This window comes from Alexandromys fortis, unplaced genomic scaffold (assembly GCF_014885135.2).
Source record: "Alexandromys fortis isolate MF-2015 unplaced genomic scaffold, M_Fortis_MF-2015_v1.1 scaffold_59, whole genome shotgun sequence".
Classification (NCBI taxonomy): Eukaryota; Metazoa; Chordata; class Mammalia; order Rodentia; family Cricetidae; genus Alexandromys; species Alexandromys fortis.
This window is the reverse complement of record NW_026067943.1, coordinates 3,312,862-3,339,961: the sequence shown is the minus strand read 5'-3', so window position 1 is coordinate 3,339,961 and position 27,100 is coordinate 3,312,862. Positions and strand designations below refer to the sequence as shown.

Genomic DNA, 27,100 nt, shown 5'->3' with positions numbered 1-27,100 from the left:
AGTTTGATGAGTACTCCAAAAAGAATGTCAGCTAAAAACTCAGAACTAAAAGACACACCACCAGCACCTCTAGGTGCCTGGTATGAGCTCTGTTGACTAATCATCAGCAAATTACTTCAAGGTGTATATAATGCTATTTAGCTCTGGTCAACTTTAAGAAATGGTTCAAAGAATCGTTTGGTTTGCCAGGTACCACAGAAGCCACCACTGTTTCTATGTTCCTTCAAACGTGACAAGGGTTCAGCAGCATCAATTGGAGGGTTATTTTGTTGTTGATGCTGTTGGATCCCCTCACCCACCAGAGTCTCACTATGTAGCCCTGGCTGTCTTGGAAACTATGTGGATCAGGCTGGCCTTGAAGTCACAGAGAACCACCTGCTTCTGCCTTTCAAGTGCTGAATTAAAAACATGGGCCATGACACCTGACTTAGAGAAGATCTGTAACACTCAGATATTCTCACAGGAGACAACCAAGTCGTGTAGCTCAAATGTTCTAAGATGCCTGGTTGGGAATACTCCAGCAGTTCCCACCAAACAGTTCTCCCACCGCATCTCTTTGTGTGCTGGCTAGTTTTATGTCAACTTGACACAAGCTAGGGTCACCTGAAAGGAGGGAACCTCAATCGAGAAAATGCTTCCATAAGACTGCATTGCAGGAAGTATATAGGGCATTTTATTAATTAGTAACTGATGTGGGAGGGTTTAGCCCATTAAGGGTGGGGCTACCCCTGAGTTGGTAGTCTTGAGTTCTATAAGAAAGCAGGCTGAGCAAGCTACAAGGAGTAAGTCAGTAAGCATGGCTTCTCTATCAGTTCCTCTCTCCAGGTTCCTGCCCAGGTTTCAAAGGATATGCATACTAAATAAACTCTTTCCTCCCAAGTTGCTTTTGGTCATGGTGTTTCATCACAGCAACAGAAGCCCTAACTCAAGGACACTTTGTAAAAGGGTACTCATCTGGGAGTGTTCTATGTTCTCTTACCCCATGAAGTGGACTTTGGTTTGCTGATTTGTTCTGAGAGAGTGTCTTCCATGTAGCCTAGGCCAGTCAGCCTCTAAGTAAGTACTGGGATTATATATCACACTTGAGTCCAAATTTAGAATTTGGGCCTAAATACAAAATTTTCTCTTTAGGTAACTGCCAGACTCATCCAGTAACAAAGGATTTGCTGACTCTAAATAAACTGCTTGGACACAGGGTTGAAAGCTAGGTCTGGTGGCCTATGTCACAATCTCAGCAGAAAGACTGACTTTCAGGCCATAGCTGGATATGCTTCATAATGAGACATCTCTTACCTTGGAATGTCCACAAAGGTGATGAAGGAGCCTTGTGTTCAGCTGAAGGGTTTCCAGCGAGCTCAGAACATCTTCCTAACAACAATAAAATTTATAAATGTTCTGGTTTAACATTCTAATGTTATTTCAGATGCAATATGTTCTTGCAGCAGGGGCTCCAAGGAGGATAAACTCTGTAGGTCCCAGCCTATGCTAATAATTATCTGAGTCTGGCCCTCAGTTGGGAATGCTGACTACTTAGTGCTAATAAAAGTCTACCAAGCCTATTTTATAGCTCAAGTGGCTTCTAAAGTATTTGCAGAGACACAGCACAGAAGAGCCTGGTGTAGAGCAACACAATGAAGTAACATTAAAGGGAATAAGCCCAAAGATTGGAGAGAAGTGTAGAGGTGGGTCTGAACAGAGTGATTTGATTGCCTCAGCTTCTCTGGGCACTTCTGGCTAGAGCTGGCATGGTGTCATTTAAAATTGCTGCTCAGAATGTAGGCAACAGATTGCTGAAGCCCCAGCCCCCACTAAGAAATAGCCACAGAGAACCCTGGCAACTGGCTCTGCTCTCAGTTCTTACCCGATGTTTCCGAAAGCTGAAGTCGAGGAGGGGCATACACTGCTTCAGAAATGCTTCCACAAAGTGACGTCCATACTGGAGAGAGAGACACAGTGCTGAACTCCGGCTGAGGACTTTTACTTGAAAAGCCCTCAGATGAGGCAGCATAGGCCACTAACTTGTATACATTAAAAATAAATTGGGAGTGGTTCAAAAAGTTAATTTGGAGGATGTAACTGAAGTTGAAAAGCAAATAGGCCTGCTATATAAAGAAGTTCCAGAATTAAGTGGACTCTTGTACTTAGACACAGACAATGGCCAGAGCCCTTGTTCTGCTCTGAGAACACGAGCAGCAGCTGATCTCCATCCCCCTGAGGATAACTCATTCAAAAGGAGAAACTGAGAGGACCAAGGGAACACATGGCCTGTTTCCAATCACATTATTCCTCCAGTACACTCATCTCCTGCACTGGACCACGGCAGACTGAAGAAGAGGGAAAGCCACAAGATACCAAGACTTGGAAGAAGACACCAAGAGTAGGGAAGAAGTGTTCTCCCCATCATATTCCTTTTGAGCTTACCATCAATTCTAGGGCAGGCATGGATACAACAGTCAGAATATCAACCCCATATTCAAACCACATCACACGCTCTTTATGTGTCTTGTGGAGCAAAGAACTGAACTTGGGGCTTTGCACACACCAAGCAGGTTCTCTACAACTGAGCAACACCCAAAGCCTTGGGCCTTACAAGACTTTAAAAGGGGGAACTTCACAAAGAAGAAAAAAACGCAAAAATTAACACCACCAATGATGAAAACTAAATTAACAGGAGATAGCAATCACTGGTCATTAATATCACTTAATGTAAATGGACTCAACTCACCCATAAAAAGGCACAGGCTAACAGATTGGATATGAAAGCAGATTCCATCCCTCTTCTGCATTTAAGAGACGCATCTCAACCTCAAAGACAGACATTGTCTTAGAGTAAAGGGTTGGGAAAAAAAAATACCAATCAAATGGATCTAAGAACCAAGCAGGTGTAGCTATCCTAATATCTAACAAAATAGACTTCAAGCTAAAATCAGTAAAAGAGATAAAGAAGGTCATTTCATATTAGTCACAGGAAAAATCCATCAAGAGGAAATCTCAATACTGAACATGTATGCCCCAAATACAAGGGCACCCTCATATGTGAAAGAGACACTTCTAAAGCTTATATTATACATTAAACCCCACACACTAATAGTGGGAGACTTCAACATTCCCCTCTCACTACTGGACAGGTCGATCAGACAAAAAATGAACAGAGAAATAAGAGAACTAACAGATGTTATGACTCAAATGGACTTAACAGACATCTATAGAATATTCCATCCAAACAGAAACCTTCTTCTCAGCACCTCATGGAACCTTCTCAAAAATTGACCACATACTCGGTAACAAAACAAACCTCAACAAATACAAAAAAACTAGAATAACCCAATGTACCTTATCAGATCACCATGGTTTAAAACTAGAAGTCAACAGCAATACTAATTCCAAAAAACCCACAAACACATGGAACTTAAACAATGCTCACCTGAATCATCAATGAGTCAAAAAAGAAATATAGGGAGAAATTAAAGACTTCCTAAAATACAATGAAAATGATCGCACAACATACCCAAATTTATGGGACACAATGAAAGCAGTGTTAAGAGGAAAGTTCATAGCACTAAATGCCAACATAAAGAAGCTGGAAAAAAATCCCACACTAGTGAATTAACAGAACATTTGAAAACTTTAGAACAAAAGGAAGCAAACCCACCTAAGAGAACTAGATGGCAGGAAATAATCAATTTGAGAGCTGAAATCAACAAAATAGAAACTAACCAAAAGACAGAAAGAGAATATCCAAATTAACAATATCAGAAATGAAAAGGGGGACATAATAGACATGGAGGAAATACAGAGGATCATCAGGTCATAATCACCTCTAATTCCAGCTCTAGGGTACCCAGTATCTCTGACCTCTGTGGACACCTGCACTCACATGTCCGTACACATAGTTACACACACATGCAAATAGTTAAAAATAATAAAAAATAACTTAAAAAAGAAAAGTCAACAGATTCAACGTAATGCCCATCAAAATCCCAACAAAATTCTTTTCTTTCTTTCTTTTTTTTTTTTTTTCAAAATTCTTCAAAGACCTCAAAAGAACAGTACTAAACTTCATTTGGAAAAGCAAAAAACCCAGGATAGCCAAAACAATCCTGTACAATAAAAGAACTTGTGGAGGCATCACAATCCCTGACTTCAAACTCTACTACAGAGCTACAGTACTGAAAACAGCCTGGTATTGGCATAAGAATAGACAGGAGGACCAATGGAACCGAACAGAAGACCCGGATATCAATTCACACATCTTTGAAAATCTGATTTTTGACAAGAAAGCAAAAAATATCAAATGGAAAAAAAGAAAGCACATTTAACAAGTGGTGCTGGCATAACTGAATATCAACATGTAGAAGAATGAAAATAGACCCATATCTATTACCATGCACAAAACTCAAGTCCAAATGGATCAAAGACCTCAATATAAAGCCAGCCACACTGAACCTCATAGAAGAGAAAGCGGGAAGTACACTTGAACCCATTGGCACAGGGAACCACTTCCTAAATAGAACCCCAGCAGCACAGACACTGAGAGAAACAATTAATAAATGGGACCTCCTGAAACTGAAAAGCTTCTGTAAAGCAAAGGACACAATCAACAAGACAAAACGACAGTCTACAGAATGGGAAAAGATCTTTACCAACCCCACTTCAGACAGAGGTCTGATCTCCAAAATAAACAAAGAACTCAAGAAACTGGTCATCAAAAGAACAAATAATCCAATAAAAAAAATGGAGTACAGACCTAAACAGAAAACTCTCAACAGAGGAATCTAAAATGGCTGAAAGACACTTAAGGAAATATTCAACATCCTTAGTCATCAGAGAAATACAAATCAAAACAACTCTGAGATTCCATCTTACACCTGTAAGAATGGCCAAGATCAAAAACACTGATGACAACTTATGCTGGAGAAGTTGTGGGGAAAAGGGAACACTTCTGCATTGCTGGTGGGAATGCAAGCTGGTACAGCCCCTTTGGATGTCAGTGTGGCGATTTCTCAGGAAATTAGGAAACAACCTTCCTCAAGACCCAATAATACTACTTTGGGGTATATATCCAAAGGATGCTCAATCGTGCCACAAGGACATGTGCTCAACTATGTTCATAGCAGCATTGTTTGTCATAGCCAAAACCTGGAAACAACCTAGATGCCCTTCAACGAAGAATGGATAAGGAAAATGTGGTACATTTACACAATGGAGTACTACACAGCAGAAAAAATAACACCATCTTGAATTTTGTAGGAAAATGGATGGAACTAGAAAACATTATTTTGAGTGAGGTAACCTAGACACAGAAAGACAATTATCACATGTACTCACTCATAGGTGGCTTTTAAACATGAAACAAAGAAAACCAGCCTACAAACCACAATCCCAGAGAACTTAGACAATAATGAAGACACTAAGAGAGACTTACATAGATCTAATCTACATGGGAAGTAGAAAGTAGAAAAAGACAAGATCTCCTGAGGAAATTGGGAGGGCTGAAGGGGGGAGGGGAGAGGCAGGGAGGGAAGAAGAGAAAAATGTAGAGCTCAATAAATATCAATAAAAAAAATACACTAAAAAAGGGGAGGTTCCATCCATAGCTCCTCCTCCACTACCTAAAAGCACTGGCGGGAGGGTGAGGGTGAGCATGCTCTTTTGGTTTGTCAGCTGGTTTGAGGTAGGGTCTCACTATGGAGCCCTAGCTGACCTGAAAATCCCTGAGAAGACCAGGCTGACCTTAAGTTCACCGGGATTCACTTGCTTCTGCCTGTCAAGTTCTAGGATTAAAGGTATATGCCACCAGGCCCACCATGAACACTGCTCTTAAATTCAGCTACTCTGTAGGCCTTCAACCTAGTTCTAACATTTTAACCAAAAATTCTCCAACTCATAAGAAAATTGCCTCCAACTACTGTAGAAAATATTACCCATTGTCTTCCTTGAAAAACCTATTAGCACAGACTCTGGCATGTAAAAGAGGTATAAAGCAATTCTCTTCAGCTGAGGTCCCTCTGAAATGACCCACAGGAATACATTGAACAAAGCCTAGGAAATCTCGTACCTTTAAACACACGTGCAGAACAGGATAACTGTCGAATACCTAGACAGGAGAAAGACAAGAATCCAAAACTGAGGTCGGCTCCTTTGAGTATTCCAGCCTTTTCCCCCTTAGAACATCATAGTTGTAAAATGAAGAAGGCATGCCAACAGTGTAACAGAAAGTTAATTATAGAGCAAGAAACTCTCATAACTTAAATCCAAGAGAGCCAGAAAGGAGCAAAGGGGATCAAGGAATTGATTCAAACTGAGGATGTTGAAAAGACAGCATTAGAGGCACTTTGATCTGGAACTTTAAGAAAGAGTTTATAAGATGGAGAGAAGAGGGAATGACATTTTGAGCTGATAGAGCAGCCTGTGCATAATCCAGTCGTAGAGAAAACTGTGTTTGACAACAATAAAGGCAATCAGAGTTGGAAGTGTAGTCAGATCAAAGGACCTAAGGCAAGAGGGGAGAAAATGGGGCAATGACAGGTAATAAAATATTATTATATAGGAAAAAAAAAACCCAAAACACCTCAAAACAAAAAAATCAAACCCAAACAAACAAAAACGGGGGGAGAGGGACGGGGACAGTCATAGTGGCTAGAAGAAAGAGTTGCCCAGAATGAGTAGGGGGTCATGGAAGGGTGAGGAGAACAGCAAGGAGGTGATTCTGGAAAGCAGAGCTGTCGAGTCAGGGTTGGCTGGGAAGGCAGGTCAGGGCCCCATACTTTCATCAAATTGATGAGGATACTGAAGTCTCGAACAGCCATGTTCCAATACAGGAGCTTCTTTTCATGAACCTGGAGACAGACAACAGGTCCCAGTCACAGCCAAATATTTCTTCTGCCTTCCCACTAACACAGCTGGTTCATTATCCCTTCTTCAGAGATGTGGCCACCAGTTCACTCATCAGAGGCTCACACATACTGTGAAGACATCAGAGCACCTCACAGCAAATCAGTTACTGTCAAGTAGGTAAAAGCTTCTGCTGGCCATCACATCTCTGGCTTCTGAGTCTTTGGGTAGTCCCTGTCTACTCAGCTCTGACTGGAAGGCTGCCAAGACCCATAGCATCTCAAACAGGCTTGGTGCTCTTTAAGCCATGTGGAAAGTGGCTAATAGAAAAAGTAAGGGGAGCTCAATTCTCACCTCCAACTAGAAGGAAAAAAAATCAAACCAGAAGCTGTTTGAAAGAACTCCTAGATCTTGGTAACTGAAAGGAAACCGCTTAGGAGAAACTATACCCAAGAGATAAAAGAACTAACAATGCCCATGGTAACCAACGGTCATTTCTTTTTGAGAGCAATGCCTGAAGCACCTGCTGTGAATCTGTTGCTGTGCCAGCCTGAAGACCTTTCACTGTCTTCTCGAGTTCAGCCATCATCACACGGAAGAAAATGACGAAGGTGTGCCTACAGGGCGAGAGGCATGAACATTCACTCACACAATGCACTGTTTACAAAAAGCTTCTAGGAAGCTGCCCGCGGGAAGAAGTCAGGAGAGCACCAGTCATTTCCCCTGTCTCCGAATGTTTTCTTTTTCACTAAGGTCCACTGAAAGAGGGGAATGGAAAGAATTAAACATGAGCCTAGGGACTGGGACGTAGTTCAATAGATAAGAGTGCTGTGCTTACCCACCCTACCGTAGGGGATTCAGCCACACACAGGTGGGCATGGTGGTGCACGCCTGCAATCAAAACACTAAGGAGGAAGTGAAAGCACCAGAACTGAAGGTTTAAGGTCATCCTAAACTACACCGGGAGTTTGAGGCTAGCCTAGAATAGATGACACCAGAGAGAGAGAACACACAGAGAGGAGCCAAAGCGAATGGCCTATGAGACAATGGAGTTAGCTTGGGAGAAGTGATATCTTGACACAGGTCAAGGTACTTTGATACCTCTTTTCACTGCAGTAGCAGTGAAAGAGCAGGGAAGCCAAATGTAAGCTGTGGTTGTGTTCCCTTCACTGACTTTAAGTGGAAGAAAGTCTTTCTAACCTTCATTTTCCTCAAGTAAAACAGTGGTAATGATACTTCTACCTCCCAGGAAACAAGATGAAGATGTCTGATAAACTGGAATGACTTTATAAGTACAAGGTAACCATTGGTACCATAAGACACAAAACCATTAGGTACAATAATCAACTGTTTTTCAAGGTGGTTAAAGTATTAGAAAATGGTCTTAAGTCTCATTTTTATTAATTTTAGTGTGTTGGGGGATGAACCCAGGCCTACCACATGCTAAGTATGCACTGTCAGTGGGCTACAACCTTAGCATGAGTCTTAAGTTTAAAGGATAAAAGCACAAACCATAGTTCTTTATCTGTGAAACCTGAAGTAGTGACACTACATTCCTCCACGAGATCCTTTTTACTCACCCTGTGAATGGTTTAAACCTGAAATACCCCCACAGGCTCATGATTTGAACATGGCCAATAGCGCTCTTTTAAAGGATGTAGAGAGCCTTTGCAAAGTCGGCCTGGCCGGTGGAGTGGGTAGGCTTTGGAAGGGAACACCTGACCCTGATTCTGGTCTCTTTACTCTAGCTCCTGTTTAGTCATGTGAACAAGTTGCATCCCCACATTCTTGCCACCAAGTGGCAAGTGATGGAGCATATCTCGACACCATACTCAGCTGCCACAATGGACTGACTGTGACCTAAAATAAGCCCTTCCCCTTTCAGATTGCTTCTGTTAGATATTTTATCAGTGATGGGAAAAATAAAGAATACACCTGGATCACGGGCTCTTCACAGTAAGACTTTTGCTGCCAAAGGAGTAGGTGAGTTTACCCTCTAGATGAGAATTACATGGAGGACAGTGGAGCAAAAGCTCCCCTACCTGGTCAGCGTAGGGAATGTAGAGGAAGATCCATCTTTTGGTGCATTGACCAGCTCTGGGACACCAACACCAGCGATCTCCTCTATGGCCTTCAGAACATTGTCTGTGTGCTCCAGGTAGATGCTTTGCAAAGTGTCAGAAGAGGAGGGACACACATTATAGAATTACTATCTGCCCTGCTTACCAGCTACTATGTAAGAACGTTTGCTTTAACACTAGCTCCCTTCCTGGGTCCTGCATCTCCTTACCAGGTGCACAGACAATGGAGGCAAATGATCAGGAACCCAAACAAATCTCCCCTCTTTGACGCTCATTTTCTCAGAAACATAGTCAGTGGTGGAAAGCTGACTAACACAGTAACCACCTGCAACTATATTCAGTATCTATACGTACTCTACGGAAATCCATGAAGGAAAGAACAAAAAGCAATCAGCATTACCCTATTGTTAGAACCAGATCAGATGGTGAGTGGTCAATTTCCAAAGTTGTAGAAGTTCAAGACATGGAGTCGAGCCTGGTGGTATAGGTCTGGACTCTCAGTCACTTGGGCTGTTAGAGGCAGGAGGATCCCAAGTTCAAGGCCAGCTTTGGTTACAGAATGAGTTCAAGGTGAGCTGGGAAACTCTCCAGTCTCAGTCTCTCTCTGTTACTGTCTGTCAGTCTGCCTGTCTCTCTCTCTCACACACACATAAGAGAAAAGGAAATTCAAGGTATGATACATGATACAGGAACTCAGGTACTGCACTGTTAAACACATTAGAACACAAGAGCTAGTAAATACACATCACCAACAATAATAAACGTTTTAGCTGGGCAGTGGTGGTGCATGCCTTTAATCCCAGCACTCGGGGAGCAGAGATAGGTGGATCTCCATGAGTTCTCAAGGCCAGTCTGGTCTACCAAGTAAGTTCCAGGACAGGCTCCAAAGCTACAGAGAAACCCTGTCTCAAAAACAAAAATCAAACCAAAATGACTGATAAACTTTTTTCTTCTTTCTTTTGAAGGTTTATTTTATGTGCATTGGTGTTTTGCTCCCCCGCCCCGTGTGTGTGTGTGTGTGTGTGTGTGTGTGTGTGTGTGTGTGTGTGTGCGCGCGCGCGCCATAGTCCTTGGAACTGGAGTTGCAGATAGTTGTAGATTTCATGTGAGTGCTGGAAATTTAACCCAGGTCTTCTGGAAGAGTAGTCAGTGCTCTTAATTGTTGAGCCACCTCTCTAGTCTCAATAATAAACTTTTCTAAAGCAAAAAAAAAAAAAAAAAAAAAAAAAAAAACCAAAAAACTTCATGGGAAGCTACCATGTATTAAGTTTTCAAATAAATTTCCCTTTCTCTCCCAAAGTAACACTTTGTTTTTCAAGATAGGGTTTTTCTGTGTAATAGCCCTGGACATCCTGGAACTTGCTCCGTAGACCAGGTTGGCCTTGAATTCAAGAGATTTGACTGCCTTTGCCTCCCGAGTGCTAAATTAAGTTTCAATTAGAAACAGTTAAGGGCTGGAGAGGTGGCTCAGCAGTTAAGAACACTACTGCTCTTCCGTAGGACTCAGGGCCAATTCTCGGCACTTAGTGGCTTACAAACACAGGACACTCCAGTTCTAGGATATGATGACCTTCTCTCACCTCTGACGCCAGTGCATACACATGGTGCAAAGACATGCAGGCAAAACACCTATATGATAAATTAAAAAATGGAAACACAAAGAGCCAGCTGGACGGAGCACACTGGAACTACAGCACTCAGGGGGTAGAGGCAGAAAGAACAAAGTGCAAGCCTGTCCTCAGCTAGACACCCTGGAAGTAACAGATATGACTAGACACGATGGGCAATAAGTGTATCTGATTCACTGTCAACAAGGAAGGACACTACTCTATTCTCTCTAATTGGATTGTTGTAAGGAATTAGCTAACAGCAGCCAGCAGAAGGAAAGCATCTTAAGATCCAAACTCTAAATTATGTTCATTCTAAACCATTTGCTCTCAAGTTCCCCTAACAGAGGTTATGACTCAGTCCCTAACCAGATGACGGATCCCAATAACAGTAAAATGGAAAATGCAATCTGGCTCCCTGGAAGAAAGTAAATATCTTACCAAAGCAAATCATGCAGGTGATCATTAAAATTGGTGTTCTTCTCTCTTTCCCCATGAGGCCATGCACGACAGAGCAGTTGTTTGGCCAGGGAGGCTGTTTGGAAAACAAGACAAAAAGCATTCCATTCTTGATAAATCGACCTCATTCCTTTTTTTAAAAAAAAAAATAAATGTTTTTTAGATTTATTTTATTCATAAGAGTACTGTGCCTACATGTGCACCTGCATGTACATACATGTATATCTGGTGCCTGAGGAAGTGGCAGACTCCATGTGAGCGCTGGGAATTGGGAATTGAACCCAGGTCTTTCGCAAGAACAAGTGCTTTTTTGTTTCTGTGTGTAGCTTTGGTGCCTCTCCTGTTCTAAAACTCGCTCTGTAGACCAGGCTGGCCTCAAACTCACAGAGATCCTCCTGCTTCCGCCTCCCGAGTGCTGGGATTAAAGGTATGTGCCACCACTGCCTCACTACAAGTGCTCTTAACCACTGAACCAACTCTCCAGTCCTGACCTCACTCTTTTAAAACCTACATTTAAAAACACAATTGTTAGTTGAGTCTAATTGTTCACATCTATAATCCCAGGCACTGGTGAGACTGAGGAGGGAAAACTATTGGGGCTGCAGAGGAGATACTGCCAACCATCTCCTCCTGAGCTTAAAAAAAAAAAAAAATGAGAATCTCATTGTATACTGTAGGCTAGTCTCAAACTCATAATTTTCCTTCAACCTTCAGGGTACTGGAATTATAGGCAGATAGCACCAGCCCTGGCCTAAAAAACAATGTTTAAAAAGCTAATTTGTTCCTGTTCTATTAACCCAACTGCCATAAATAAAACCATTTGTCTAAGACTAAGTATACTCTACTTAATGACCCTGTCCTAAAGCACAAAAACATGGCCACCTGTTTTAGATCAAACCCTACTCTTAATATAGGAAAAAAGATGTCTTTCATATTTTAATCTTGCTTTCTATTGTGCCCAAACTGGGACATACAATTAGTGCTTTGCATTCCAATAACTATGACAAAGGATACTTAAAGAGAAGGTCCTAAATTCTGGCCCCTAGGGAGGCATGGTGACACACACTTGTACTCCCCCGAACTGGGGAGGCCAGCACAGGAGGATCTGGAGTTCAAAGACAACTTGGCTACACAGTAAGATCTCCTCAGAGACGGAGAGAAGGGAAAGGGAAAAAGGGGGAGAGAAAGGGAAAAAAAGTCAGTAGATGATTAAAAAACAGCATGAAAATGCCATAATGAACACATGCTTTAAAAAAAGACAGGCGGCTGGGCAGTGGTAGGGCACACCTTTAATCCCAGAACTCCAGAGGCAGAGGCAGGCAGATCTCTGAGTCTGAGGGCAGCCTGGTCTACAAAGTGGGTTCCAGAATAGATGGCACTATACAGAGAAACAAAACAAAGCAAAAAAAGGGTCAGGGATGTGGCCAGTACTTATTTCCTTGATGTTGGTTGTGATTTCCTTTCATCTCTATTCACTTTGTGATGTCTGTACATACCTATGCACCTATCTATCATGTGACTAAAATAATAAAAAGATGTGGTGGTTTGAATGAGAATGGCCCCATAGGTTTTATGTTTAAATACTCGGTTCTCAGCTGGTGGAACTGTTTGAGGATTAGAAGGTGTATTGGAAGAGGTGTGTCATTGGTGGTGGGCACTGAGGTTTCAAAAGCCCAAGCCATTCCCAGTTAGCTCTCTCTGTGTCCTCTTTATGGATCAAGATGTGAGCTCTCAGTACCAACTGCCATGATTCTCACTATGATGGTCATAGACTCCAACCCTCTGAAAGTGTAAGCCCAATAAACTCTTGTATAAGTTGCCTTGGTCTCAGTGTCTTATCATAGCAATAAAAAGTATGTAAGTATCTATAAGAAGAAGGAAGCAGATTATTACGATTTATGCAGGGTATGGTGGCACATGTCTATAATTCTAGTACTTGGGAGTAAGAAGAAGGGGGGATTGCTACAAGTCCAAGCTTAGCCTGATCTATATAAAGTTCCATGTTAGCCTGAACCTTGTCTTTAAAAAAAAAAAAAAAAGCCTAGAGGTTAAGAGCATTGGCTGCTCTTCCAGAGGTCTTGAGTTCAATTCCCAGCAACCACATGGTGGCTCACAACCATCTGTAATGAGATCTAGTGCCTGCAGGTAGAAAATTGCATACATAAAAAAAAAAAAAAAAGGTCAGCCAGGAAGTGGTGGCTCACACCTTTAATGCTAGTACTCAGAGGGCAGAAGCAGACAGATCTCTGAGTTCCAGGACAGTCAGGGCTATCTGGAGAAACCCTGATTTGAAAAGATACAAACAAAAGAAAGAAAAAAAAAAAAGAAAGAAAAGAAAATCTAAAGATAAAGTAATCAAGGACTGAGAAAAAGGGCTAAAGACAAACAAAGATAGTAAATGATCAAGGATGGCATGTGAAGCTCACAGGTTAGCACTGGGTTTAATTTCAAGTACAAAAAAAGAAAATTTGGGGCTGGAGAGATGGCTCAGTGGTTAAGAGTACTTGCTGGTCTTCCAGAGGACCTGGGCTGGTTTCCCAGCACCCACTAGGCAGGTCACAACTCTCTGTAACTCCAGTTATAGGGGAGCCAAAGCCCACTTCTATTCTTCAATAATATATGATATACATGAAGGTGAAACACTCATAAAATAAAAACAAAATAAATATCTTATTGCGAAAAAAATCTAATTAATTAAAAAAAGAAACTAATCTGTTGTAGGTTGAGAGGCGGGCTGTGTCCTGCTGCCCAACTAGCTTAACCCCTAAATTAACTACACAGAAATTGTATTAATTAAAACACTGCCTGGCCCATTATCTTTAGCCTCTTATTGGCTAACTCTCACATATTAGTTTAACCCATCTCCATTAATGTGTATCGCCACTTGACTGTGGCTTACCCACATGAGTCTAACCAGCATCCCAGGAGAACCATGGCATTTGTCTGTCTCTGCTTTCTTCCTCACAGAATTCTGTTCTGTCTTCCCCGCCTACCTGAGTTCCACCCTATCAACTAGGCCAAGGCAGTTTCTTTAATAACCAGTGAAAGCAACACAAATACAGAAGGGTCTCCTACACCATTAATCAATTAATGTAACCAAAGTTACAGTAAGCAGTGACATAGTCCTTTCTGAGAAAATGGTCTCTTTGGTGAAGCAAGAGGGCATGTCCATGATTTTGTGGGATTTTCATGTAATAAATACTCAAAGTTCTAGGAAACACCAAATTACAAGTGTAAGATATTAACCCTATTCTCAAAAAAGTGTAAGATATTAACCCCCCTTCTCAAAAAAGGGATCTGGGACCATCACCAAGTTTTTCTTTCTTCTGGGTAGGTACTGCAGATTTCTCCAGAAGAGCCATCAAAAGTCTGAGAAGATAAAGACCACACTGGAAACTGGGAATGTAGTGGTGGAAATTTTGCAAGTAACTGAAGCTCTGGCTGTAAAGAAACAACAGACACAGGCATCACATCACATGCATTAAAGATGTTTCTACATGCACTCCAGTCGCCCGAGTCTTCTCCAAGTAGTTTACAGTCATCAGGTAAAGGCCTGCTGACACACTGGCTAGCCTGAGTTGAATCCCAGAAAACTAAATGGCAGAAAGGGAAAGCCAACCCCTCTAAACTGTTCTCAACGCTCCCCTCCCACGAAAATGTAAATAATTACGAACAATTCACCTCACTTTCAGGTGCTCTAGTACCTTCTTTTTTTTTTTTCCCCTTAAAGACAGGGTCTCACTATGTAACACTGACTGATCTGGAACTCACTTTGTAGACCAAACTAGCCTCAAACTTATAAAGATCAACCTGTCTCTGCCTCTTGAGTGTGGTGATTAAAAGACATGTGGCATCAGTTAGCGTAGTACTGTGCTTCATTCAAGAATCTAACAGAAACATATCTTTTTTTTTAAATATTTATTTATTATGTATACAATATTCTGTCTGTGTGTATGCCTGCAGGCCAGAAGAAGGTATTACAGATGGTCATGAGCCACCATGTGGTTGCTGGGAATTGAACTCAGGACCTTTGGAAGAGCAGGCAATGCTCTTAACCTCTGAGCCATCTCTCCAGCCCCAGAAACATATCTTTTACAGAGAAAGCTGGACAGAAAAAAGCTATGTGGACAAAATTTTGGCTTAAGGAGGTCATGTACACTGAGAAGCCCAAGCATCAGAATACCACAAGAAACCCTGCATAAATTATTTGCTATTTTTGGATGTTATGGGTGGTGAGGAAGATCTCATGAAGACTGGGCTGACCCTGAATCACAACAATGTGATGGGGGACTACAGGACAGGACAGGACTGGCAATTAGTGTCAACTAGTTGTTCCCTACATGCCCTAAACTCTAGAAGACAAAGTAGGTTCTTAGATAATCCAGAGTTGGCTAAGAGTAGGGAGTAGTGGCACGTGCCTGCAATCCCAACAGCTAGGAGACTAAGACAGGAGAATGGTGAATTTGAGGCCAGCCTAGGATACACAGTATGACCCTGCTTCAAAAAAATTCAAAAGAAAAGCTGGGCGGTGGTGGCGCACACCTTTAATCCCAGCATTCAGGAGGCAGAAGCAGGTGGATCTCTGTGAGTTTGAGGCCAGGCTGGTCTACAAGAGCTAATTCCAGAACAGGCTCCAAAGCTACAGAGAAACTCTGTCTCGAAAAACCAAAAAAAAAAATCAAAAACAAGAGGCTGGAGAGTTGGCTAGGCAGTTAAGACCACTTACTGCTCTTACAGAGGATACAGACAAACAGACAGACAGACAGACAGACAGACACACACACACACACACACACACACAACACAAACAATTAAGTTATACAGGGTGGGTGTGGTGTTGCATGCCATTAATTCCAACACTCAGGAGGCAGGTAGGTGGATCTCTGGGAGTTTGAGAACAGTCTAGCCTACAACATGAGTTCCAAGGTCAACAAAGATATATAATGAGACCTAGTCTCAAAAAAAATAATAAATCTTTAAAACATGAAAAAACAAATATGTTAAGGGAAAGTGATAAACAAGTATAGATTTTGTTCACAACTCTAACAGTGAATATTTTCCAAAAAAAGTTCTGCCAATATACCAGCATGCAGTCTGACCCACCTGACAAGCTCCTCCAAAGGTTGCTTCTGTTCCGTCTGCTTTAGCCGGCTTGTGAGGACCTCCAGGGCTGAGTGCAGGAGATGATGGTTTGAGTGGTGAGTAAATCCTTTCCTAAAGTCAAGTCAGAAAAAGTGGTTCAGCTTTTTACTTGGGTAGTACCTGAGAGTCCCAGCCCTCTACCTAGGTCAATGATTCAATAGTTTCAAGATCTTAAGCATGAAATACAGTCACAGATCTAAGCATCAGACTAGGAACTGAAGTGTAGGTCGGTGTAGTAGCATCTGTCAGTAATGCCTGTACTTGGAAGACTGAGGTAGAAGGACTATTGTGTAGCTAGATGCAGCTTCCTAGTATGAGTTCCAGGCTAGTCTGAGGCATTAATATGATTCTGTCTTAAAACAGCAAGAGCAAAAGGAAGTGTAAGCCAGGTAGTAGTAGTGCACACCTTTAGTCCCGGCACTTAGAAGGCAGAGGCAGGCAAATCTCTGAATTTGAGGCCAATCTTGTCTACAGAGAGAATTCCAGGACAGCCAGAAACAGATACATAGAGAAACCCTATCTCCAGAAAAACAAAAAGAAAAAAACCAACAAAACAAAAAGAAAAAACAAAACAAAACAAAAAAACCCAAAAAAAACCAACCAACCAAAAACCAAAACACAGTGCTGGAGAAATGGCTCAGAGATTAAGAGCACACTGGCTGCTCTTCCCAAAAACCTGAGTTCAATTCCCAGCACCCATATGGTGGCTCACAACCATCCGCAATGAGATCTGGACTGCAGGCATACAGACAGAACATTGCATACATAAAAAATTAAAACACACACACAAAGGACTTGAAGTAAACCCCAAATTGCACTTTCTTATGGATCTAACAATGCTCCAGGTTTATTTTGAGAGGGCAATAGAGCTTTTTTGTGTCTGTGCATCTCAGTCTTCTCTAAAATGCAGTGCTAACTTTGTCAAATTACTAACTCAGCGTCAAGCCTCATAGGATCCAATAAAGAAAGGCTGTATCTCCTCTTGGCATTAGTAAGTCAACTCTTGAGGATTCTACCTCAGAATTACCTTACGTTTCCTTTCTAACCAAGATTAATTATATCCCTTATCATTATATCTTCAGAGCATACGATAATTTTGATTTGCTTTTATTTGTTCCTTTCCTTTTTTTTAAATGTGGTCCTCTGCAAGAAGACATTAAAAAAAAAAAAGATTTATTTATTAGGTATATAACATTCTGCCTCTATGTATGCCCACATGCCAGAGGAGGGCGCCAGATCTCATTACAGATGGTTGTGAGCCAGCATGTGGTTGCTGGGAATTGAACTCAGGTTTTTGGGAAGAGCAGCCAGTGCTCTTAACCACTGAGCCATCTCTCCAGCCCTGTTTGTTCCTTTCCTTTCCCAAACTATCAGTCAGACTTCTGCCAAAAAGATTTTCCTCAAAAGAAATTTTCATTATTATCATGACTATGATGCCAAAATTGCTTTCCTAAAAAATAGTTAAAAGCTGTAGAGATGGCTCAGTGGTCAAGAGCCCAGCTGCTCTTTCAGAGGACCTGGGCTGCATTCCCGGCACAAGGTGGCTCATGGTCACATGGGCCTCCAGTTTCGGAGCTCTCTTTCAACTTCCTTGGCTCCTGCATACTCATTGTACACAGACAGACACTAAGGCACTTACACATATGCAGCTGTGCATACACAAAACACTAAAAACTAAAACAAAACAAAAGTAATCTTAAAGTTAAAATCTTCTGCCCAACTTTCAAGAATCTGCATAGTCGGAACCCTATGCCTTCTCTAGCAAACCTTCCTTTTCCTTTCATACATTTTCTGTGTGTAAGCATGTTTTTGTGTGTGTGTATATGCATGTGTATGCACAATTTCCTTACTAATGAACGTAGCACAAATTCTAATTGGCCTTAATAATAAAAACTCAAGTCAGATATCAATGTAAAGCCTGAAAGACCAGAGACAAAGGCGGAAGAGCTTAGGTGAGCCCAGCAGGGTGCTGAAAGAACTCAGTCTACCGCAGGCAGACATGAGACAATGGGTGCAAGAGCAGAAGTCAGACAACGGGAGGTGGGAAAAGTCAGGTCAAAGTCAGGAAAGACTAACAACCACCAGCGAGCACAACTGGGACAAGGTCAGATTTGTGCTGGGAAGACAGCCGTGACTCTTCAGTGGAGAATGGACCAAGAGAGGACATCTGGAGATGGATGGAAAGACCAACTGTGAAAATAGTCAGACATGATGGAAGGCTGAAAGCAGAAGGAGATGTCTAGATGATGCAATCAACAGAATTTGGGATCACATGTGGGAAGGAGTAGAAATTAGGAGGCTTAAGAATAACTCCTGGGGTTTGGCACAAAAAACTGATGATGCCATTTCCAAGTAAGGCGAAGCGGGAGGAACAGTGATACTGTGCTCGGATCCGGATGTGATGAGTTTGAGGTGTCAATGACACATCCCAGTTGGTGTTGAGTAGGCAGTTGGACAGAATTTTGCCAATGGCTTGGAAGCTAACATTTATCATAAATTTAAGCTTGGGTAAAATTCTCCAGAAAACCTGTTCAAAGAGGACAGATGACTTAAAGAACAGAAGTATTTAGGGACATGCCCTTATCTCTACTTTCACCCATGCTATGCCTTCAACTCTCTCTAAAAACCAACTCCTGGGGCCAGTGGGATGCTTACCAGGTAAAGGCCCTTGATGCCAAGCCTGACACAATCTGATTTTGACCCCTTGGACCCACTGGGTAGAAGAACACATTAGTGCACACATATAAAATTTAAAACACATCGTGTTATAATATATTTCTGTCCTTATTTTAAAAAGAAGCAGGGAGAGATGGCTCAGTAGTTAAGAGTATGTACTGCTCTTGTAGACAGTCTGAATTTGGTTTCCAGTACCTATATCAGGTGGCTCACAACTACATGCGACTCCAGTTCAAGGAGAACCCATATCTACTTCTGGCCTTTGAGGGCACAAACATACATACACATACCTTTTAAAATGTAAAAAATAAAATACCATTCATTATTTCTTTAAAGGCCTGAGCAAGGGTGGGGATGTAACTCCCTTCTCTCAGGGAATAATCACAAGTGAAACAAGTACATACTCATTTCCCTCCGCAACATTTCCTACCCATACTCACCACGCAAAGAACGTATGAAAGATCTGCAGCAGTTTCTGGTAGCAGGAAGACATGGTGAGGTGCTCCTGGGCTTTCACTCCTGGCTTGTCGTCTACACTGAGATTTTCGGCACTTAAGCTCTAAAAAGTAAAGAGATTTCAGTCCAGATCCTCCCGTAATTGTTCTCATTCCTCTTCAGCATTCCTCAGTTAAAAAGGAACTCTTCACAATTAATTACTTACAGACCCACAAAGTTAAGCCTGCCTGTAAGTTATTTTTTTCTTTTCTTTTACTCTTTTGTTTTATGAGACAGGGTTTCTCCATGTAGCTTTGGAGCTGTTTTGGAACTTGGAACTCACTCTGTATTACCAGGCTGGCCTCAAACTCTGCCTGGAACTCACAGAGATCCACCTGCCTCTGTCTCCTGAGTGCTGGGATCATAGGTATGTGCCACTACCACCACCTGGAAATTTTTCTTTTCTTGTCCTTCCTCTCCCTCCCTCTCTCTCAAAAGCTCCAAAGCCTGCTTGTCCTGCCGCTCTGAACATTCTTGCACCCTCTCTGAAGACTGTGTTCAATCTATGCAGCTGTTCACAGACTTCTACTGCTGAGTCGGCCTGCTTTCCTGACCGCTAACTCAGAAGGTGTAACTCTTTCTTCCTCTTACCTCCTCCCTCCTGCTTCTCCTCCCAGAGCTGCCTACACACAGTAGCTTGCCTGCCTGTGCTTACATGGTTTACCGTCTTATAACAAGACAGTCTTCTAACCTGGAAGTAGTTATGAATGTTCTCCAGATGGTTACACATTGGGGTTAGCAGTTGAACAACACAATGAACAATGTCCTGGACAGATCTCTGATGAAGATGTGAGAATCCAATATTCCGGCTTCCTTTATTCTACAATAAATCTCAGAGTTATAAATGGAAAAATGGAAAAATTTTAAATTCTTTAAAATTAACCTTTATAAAAGTGTTCCAGATAGGAATAGATAGAAAAGGTAATTTAATTGCCTAAGATAATATTATAACAAAGAGATAAAAATGATAGCAAAAGAAAAAAGTTTCCCTTAGTTTTAAATATCTGAGAGAATGAATTTTGTAGAGATAGAACAGGGTTTGATTAAAAAGTGCAGACATGGGGCTGGAGTGATGACTCAGAAGTTAAGAGCACTTGTTGCTCTTGAAGGGATTCTGGTTTGTTTCCTAGCACCCATAGGATGGCTCACAACTGACTGAAACTCTAGTTCCAGGAGGACCAGACTCCTTCTTCTGACCTCTGCAATAAGCACGTGGAAAACACAGGGAAAATATTCATACACATAAAATAAAAATAAGTATCTTTTGGAAAAGTATAGACTTTCTAGGCATGGTGACATATGCCTTTAATCTCAGGAGGGAGATGAAGGCAGGAAGATCAGGACTTCAAGGCAATTCTCAGCTTCATAGTGAATTCATCCAGTCTTGGGCTATAGGACTATAGACTGACTCAAAGGAACATCACAACTAATGAGTTTGAGCTCACACATACAGGACAAACACACACATATTTTACCATCTGCACCACCCAAGAACGTCCCCATATGCTAGGTGCTTTTGTTCCTTTTATACACACCTGAGGCTCTGGCCTCTCTAGGCAGCCAAGTTCTAAACTGAGTTTTACATACAGGCTTAGTTTGGGAGGCTATTAATATCAAACCTGAGGGTTACAGTTCAGTGGTAGTCTAGTGTGAAGCTGTGGGTCTGACCCTCAGAACTGCAGGAAAAGAAGGGAAGACCTGAGAGAGATTAGGATTTAAAACGTTTATGACATTTAGAAATAAACCCATGGGGGCTGGAGAGATGGCTCAGAGGTTAAGAGCATTGCCTGCTCTTCCAAAGGTCCTGAGTTCAATTCCCAGCAACCACATGGTGGCTCACAATCATCTGTAATGGGGTCTGGTGCCCTCTTCTGACCTGCAGGCACACACAGACAGAATATTGTATACGTGCTAAATAAATAAATATTTAAGAAAAAAAAAGAAATAAACCCATGTCTAGGGAGTCTTTTCAATCTTCTATTTCAAAAATACACACACACACACACACACACACACACACACACGGTGTGAAGAATCCAGCCTCGGCCTTTAAGTGTATTATGCTACACTACAGCCCAGCCTGTACAGGACAAGGCAACTATGAACTGGTAATAGGAATGCCATCATGTTACCTAGGAAATTAAACACAACACCAGGATACTCACCACTAATACCTGCTTGTTTCCAAGTTTTCTAAGCCCAGTCCTATACTTGTGTCTCTACTAACCTTGAGGAAGCACATTCTCTTGGCAAAAGAAGGTGTCAGTATATTCTCTAACTTCTGGGAAAGATCTTCCAGCAAGAAAAGCAGCTCTGCAGGCCCGAGCTGTACAACTTCTGTCGCCTGTAGCAGAAGATGAAAACTAACTTCAATCATGTCCTAGTCACAATGCTTTTGGTATATTTCATGCTCATCCTCCCCATTGGGTGAGGAACTGAGTTTGACTTTTAATTTAAATAGAAAAGAAATAGGGGGCTAGACAGAAGTCCCAGGGGACAAAGCACTTGCCACACAAGCACAAGGACTAGAGCTCAGATCCCAGGACATAGGCAAGTACTCGACCCACTCAGTCATCTCCCCAGACTCCCCAGTGGCCATGTTTCCTTCCACCTGTTCACTACTATTCACTGTGGTGAGTCATTCTGTAAGTACATGGCAAGACACGGAACGGTGAAATGTGCATTCAGTACACATTTATGGAGAATCTTCTGTGAGCAGACTGATGAAGAAAAATGTAAAAAACACAACAAAATGCACACACACACATACAAACAGACACACACTACTGACTCTACTTTGAAAGTGCCTATAGTTTTACAACTATTAGGTAAAAATCCATACTATTTTAAATATTTTAGTCTGGAGAAATTCCATTCTCTAGGAATATCCTTATCAAAAGTTACCTTCTCTGTGAAAATAATCTCTATTCTCAACGTTATTAGAACACTCTCTTATTGACGTCCGGATATGAACACAGCGTGAAGCAGTCAGGTCTACATCCTCCACTACACTTCACGGACTGAAGGCAAGCCATACCTGCAGCATGCTATGGGCTACTGCACTGCCAGTGTATCTAGGTCAGCAGTCAACATAAAAACAGCCTCTAGAAGTATCTACTTGATGCTGAACAAATGTCATGAAAACAGAAAAACAACACAGACTTCTTTAAGCCCCAACAGCACTCCTATTAAAGTACACTTAGTGCTTCTAATTGATAACCTGTTGGAAAGGCTCACACAACCTCTAACACACTGAGAAAACCTGTGACTTGCGAGCAAGCTGTGTGACAAGGACTGGTGCAGTGACCACTGAATTCACACTGAGGCTTCTGAAGCCAGAGAGCAGCCTTTCCTTGTCTGTCTTCCCCTTTGCTCTCATCTGTCATCCCTCTTACAGCGGGCCTCACACTGCTAGGAAGGACTCTGCCACTCAACTGTATTCCCAGATTCCAACTTATCTTTTGTTGTTTTGTTGACACAGAGTGTCTCTATGTTAGTCCTGGCTGTCCTGGAACTCACTATGTAGACCATGCTGCCCTTGTATCTGCCTCTTCCTCCCAAGTGCTGGGGTTAAAGTCGTGTGCCATGACACCTGACCAACTACTTTAAATATCTCAGTGTTCTTGAAATAGAAACGGACCTGGGGGACTTGGTAGAAGGTTAGGTTCTGGGATTCTAGATTGTCACTTACTTCAGTGTGCATTTCAGTGTCTAAGATGAACTTGGTCACAAGTCCAGAATGCAGAATAGAGAAGACTTCAATGTCCAGCTCTCGGAAAAAAGCACGGTAATTCTGCAGCGACACAAATGTCTTTCCTTCCTTTGCTGTGGACTCCTGAGGAAAAGGTGGAACAAACAAAAGAACTAAAGTCTCAGCTATTAACCTAATTAAATAAGTATTTTAATCTAATTTTATTTTAAAATTGTGTGAGGGTGGGTGGGTAATAAACATGTGCATGCAGAAGCATTGATTCCACTCTAGCTGGAGTTACAGGTGGTTGTGAGTTACTAAAATTAAGTGCTATAAACTGTCTGGAAGAGCAGTAAGTACTTTTAACCATCGAATGATTGCCACCACTACCACCCCACCCAAACTTATTTATTTATTTGGGTTTTTTGAAACAGAGTTTCTCTTTCTTGCTTTGGTGCCTATCCTGGAACTAGCTCTTGTAGACCAGGCTGGCCTCCAACTCACAGAGATCTGCCTGCCTCTACCTCTTGAGTGCTGGAATTAAAGGTGTGCATCACCACCACCCAGGCAAATTTAATTTTAAATAACACACTAAAGTCCAATACTGATGTGGGATGCCATCCTGTATGCTGTGAATATGTGTTGCTTTTTTTGGTTGATGAACAAAGCTACATTGGCCTATGGCAGGGCAGACTATAGCTAGATGGGAAAGCGAAACTAAATACAGAGAGAAAGAAGGCAGAGTTGGGGAGATGCCAAAAGTTATCAGAGAAGCAGGATGTGAGGTAACAAGTCATGAACCATGTGGTACAGCACAGATTAAAAAAAATGGGTTAATTTAAGTTGTAAGAGCTACTGAGTAATAAGCCTGAGCCATCGGCCAAAAACTTATAATTAATATTAAGAATCAAAGTGATTATTTTATAAGCAGTAGTGGGGACCAGCAGGTGGGAGAGTAACTAGTACAACAGGACAGAGCGGAACAGAGAAAAGCTTCCAGCTATACAATACACGTTCATGTTTGGTAAAAAGTTCTAATTTCCTTACATCATCACATTCCTTTCACCAAATTAAATATCCCCTAAGCCACAGCACTTGATATAGTATACCAATATAAGCCAACAACACCTTTGGTTGCTTCTATCTAAGGATGAACTACTAGGTAATCAAAGTACATGGAACGGTACAGAATGTTGCAAGCACTGGGTGGTGGCGCACATCTTTAATACCACCACTCAGGAGGCAGATCTCTGTGAGATCGAGGCCAACCTGGTCTACAGAGTGAGGTCCAGGACAGCCAGATCTGTTATATGAAGAAACCTTGTCAGAAAAACTAAAAGTTGTAAGCTTAAAGGCTAGAATGATCTAGTTTCAAACTTTAGCTCAAGTGCATATTGTATGTCTTTGAGCAAGCCTTTCACTTATCCTCTCTGGATATAAACTACCTAATGAATTAAATATAGATATTGACATAAACCTTGGGCTTTAGGAGATGATAAGTTAAACATAATAAATTAAACAAATGGTAGTTATAAAACAAACGACATCCACGTGTCCAGGGAACTTCTCAAATACATGGCGCTGACCCGGTGAACGCCACAGAGGAGACAGAGGACTACTCCTCACCTACTACCACAAACCATATTAAGCATTCAAAACCATATTAAACATTCACAGTTATTTAGTCATTTATTATGCCTTTTGTGGCTTTAATTTTTTTATTATGTCATTTTATTCTCTGTTTTTGTACGCATGCCACATACATGTGGAGGTCAAAGAACAATTTGAGGGAATCGGTTCTCTCCTTCCACCATGTGAACTCTGGAGGTTGAATTTAGGTCATCAGGTGTGACAGCAGATATCTTTATCATTTGAGCCATTTCCCCCTGGTTTTTCTTTCCTTTTTTTTTTTTTTTTTTTCGAGACAAGGTTTCTCTGTAGCTTTGAAGCCTGTCCTGGAACTAGCTCTTATAGACCAAGCTGGCCTCGAACTCACAAAGATTTGCCTCTGCCTCCCGAGTACTGGGATTAAAGGAGTGCGCCACCACCGCCCTCCCCCCTGGTTTTTCAAGACAGGGTTTCTCTATGTAACAGCTTTAGCTGTCATGGAACTAGCTCTTGTAGACCAGGTTAGCCTCGAACTCAGAGATCTGCCTGCCTCCCGAGTGCTGGGATTAAAGGTGTGCGCCACCACTGCCCACTCCATTTGAGCCATCTTGCTAACTATATTCTGTTTTGGGTTTTGTGAGACAAAGTCTTGCATGTAGCTCAGATGGCCTCAAATGTATGATCATCTTCCTGCCATAGACTCCCAAATGCTGAGATTATAGGCATGTAGCACCACATCCAGTGCTGTGGGACAATGGTTTGTACCCTGTCAATTGTATTTTAATAAAACACTGATTGGCCAGTAGACAGGCAGGAATTTTAGGCAGGACAACCAGACAGAAAGTAGAGGTGGGGCGAAGAGAACAGGAAAATTCTAGGAAGAGGAAAGCTGATTCTGCAGTTGTGACCCAGCCACAGAAGAAGCAAGATGGGATTGCCTCGCTGAATAAGGGTCTGAGTCATGTAGCTAACACAGACAAGAATTACAGGCTAATGTAAGTTATAAGAATTAGTAAATAAGTAAGTCTGAGCTAAAGGGCCAAATGGTTTATAACTAATGTAGAACTTTGTGTGATTCTTTGGGACTTAACGGCTGCAGGACTGGGCGGGACAGAAAAACTCAGTCAACAGAATGGTGTCCAACAATTCAGGTCACTAAGTTTATGCTCTGGGGTCAAAAGGAGAAGTGGTTAAAAAGGAGAAAGGCCAAAAGAAGTATATATAAAAATGTCATGTTGCAATCCCAACACGCAGGACACTAAGGCAGAAGGATCATAAGTTTGAAATTAGCCTTGGGTACCTAGTGAGACTCTGTCTGAAAACCCCAAGGCACAGGGTGATATATTCTAAGATACAATGTAATAACCACTATAAAACAGAACTCAAAGTATCATAGTGGAGCAAAACACAGGCGTAAAATATGCGAAGGTAATTAGAAAAAGCAGCCATCTGTGCAGCACACTAAGGACTGTTCTACTTTGACTTCTGTGGCTATCATAAAACACTCTGACCCAAAGGAACTGGGACTTACCCTTCCAGGTCATACTCCATCACTGAGAACTGACACAGAAACCATGGAGGAGTGCTGCTGGCTGGCTTGTTCTCTAGCTTGCTTCCTGTTCATGCTCAGCTAGCTTTCTTAAACAACCCGGCCTACCTGCCTGAGTATGCCACCCATGATGGACTCTCACATCAACTATCAACAAGACGATCTCTCACAGACATGGCTGCAGGCCAATTTGATCTGAGCAATCTGCCAACTGATTGGGAAGAGATTGTCTCTTCCCAAAGGACTGTACATGGTTTCCAGTCAAAAACAACAACCAGGAATTTAGAGAACAGTATGAACTCTGCTAGTCAGGGGTCAATCCAAGGCCCAGGAGACTTCATTTGCCTCTCTCCATTTCTTCCCTCTGAAGCAAACACAGAGTAAGGCCAGCCTTCCTCTCACTGGGCAGGCGCAGACCTCTGTCACACATTCCCACACCTTGTCTACTTGGCTTCTCCCAGTTGGCACGGTGTCACATTCTGAAGTGTCTTCTGTTAGAAGGGCTTCAGTGGAGGATGCTTTGCTGCTATCAGCTTTTTGTTTCCTTGCCCCTACATTGAGAAAGAGAAACACGACACATAATCAGCAAGCACATCTGACAGCAGAACTCCGCAGGAAGGGAGGAGGGAATTTTATATTCAGCTACACAACATCACACACGTCCTAAACCAAGGCTTGGTGGCACGATTTTTTTAAAATTTATTTATTAAAGATTTCTGTCTCTTCCTTGCCACCGCCTCCCATTTCCCTCCCTCTCCCCCAATCAAGTCCCCCTCCCTCGTCAGCCCAAAGTGCAATCAGGGTTCCCTGCCCTGTGGGAAGTCCAAGGACCTCCCACCTCCATCCAGGTCTAGTAAGGTGAGCATCCAAACTGCCTAGGCTCCCACAAAGCCAGTACGTGCAGTAGGATCAAAACCCAGTGCCATTGTTCTTGAGTTCTCAGTAGTCCTCATTGTCC

General features: G+C 42.1%; 1 protein-coding gene across 9 annotated transcripts in view; it reads right to left on the bottom strand.

Moving 5' to 3' along the window:
* Fancd2 (FA complementation group D2) overlaps positions 1–27,100 on the bottom strand; it is an 85,895-nt gene that overhangs the window by 6,316 nt on the left and 52,479 nt on the right. For all 9 annotated transcript variants that reach the window (XM_050148420.1, XM_050148419.1, XM_050148418.1 and 6 more), the window contains 14 exons: positions 26,581–26,693; positions 22,986–23,129; positions 21,522–21,638; positions 19,986–20,114; positions 19,240–19,358; positions 16,085–16,195; positions 14,292–14,422; positions 10,964–11,057; positions 8,877–8,999; positions 7,358–7,451; positions 6,768–6,839; positions 6,059–6,097; positions 1,862–1,936; positions 1,294–1,368 (listed from right to left, as the gene is read on the bottom strand). In XM_050148420.1, coding sequence (XP_050004377.1) covers positions 1,294–1,368; positions 1,862–1,936; positions 6,059–6,097; positions 6,768–6,839; positions 7,358–7,451; positions 8,877–8,999; positions 10,964–11,057; positions 14,292–14,422; positions 16,085–16,195; positions 19,240–19,358; positions 19,986–20,114; positions 21,522–21,638; positions 22,986–23,129; positions 26,581–26,693 — 1,436 coding nt within the window. The remainder of the gene's footprint in view (positions 1–1,293; positions 1,369–1,861; positions 1,937–6,058; positions 6,098–6,767; positions 6,840–7,357; positions 7,452–8,876; positions 9,000–10,963; positions 11,058–14,291; positions 14,423–16,084; positions 16,196–19,239; positions 19,359–19,985; positions 20,115–21,521; positions 21,639–22,985; positions 23,130–26,580; positions 26,694–27,100) is intronic.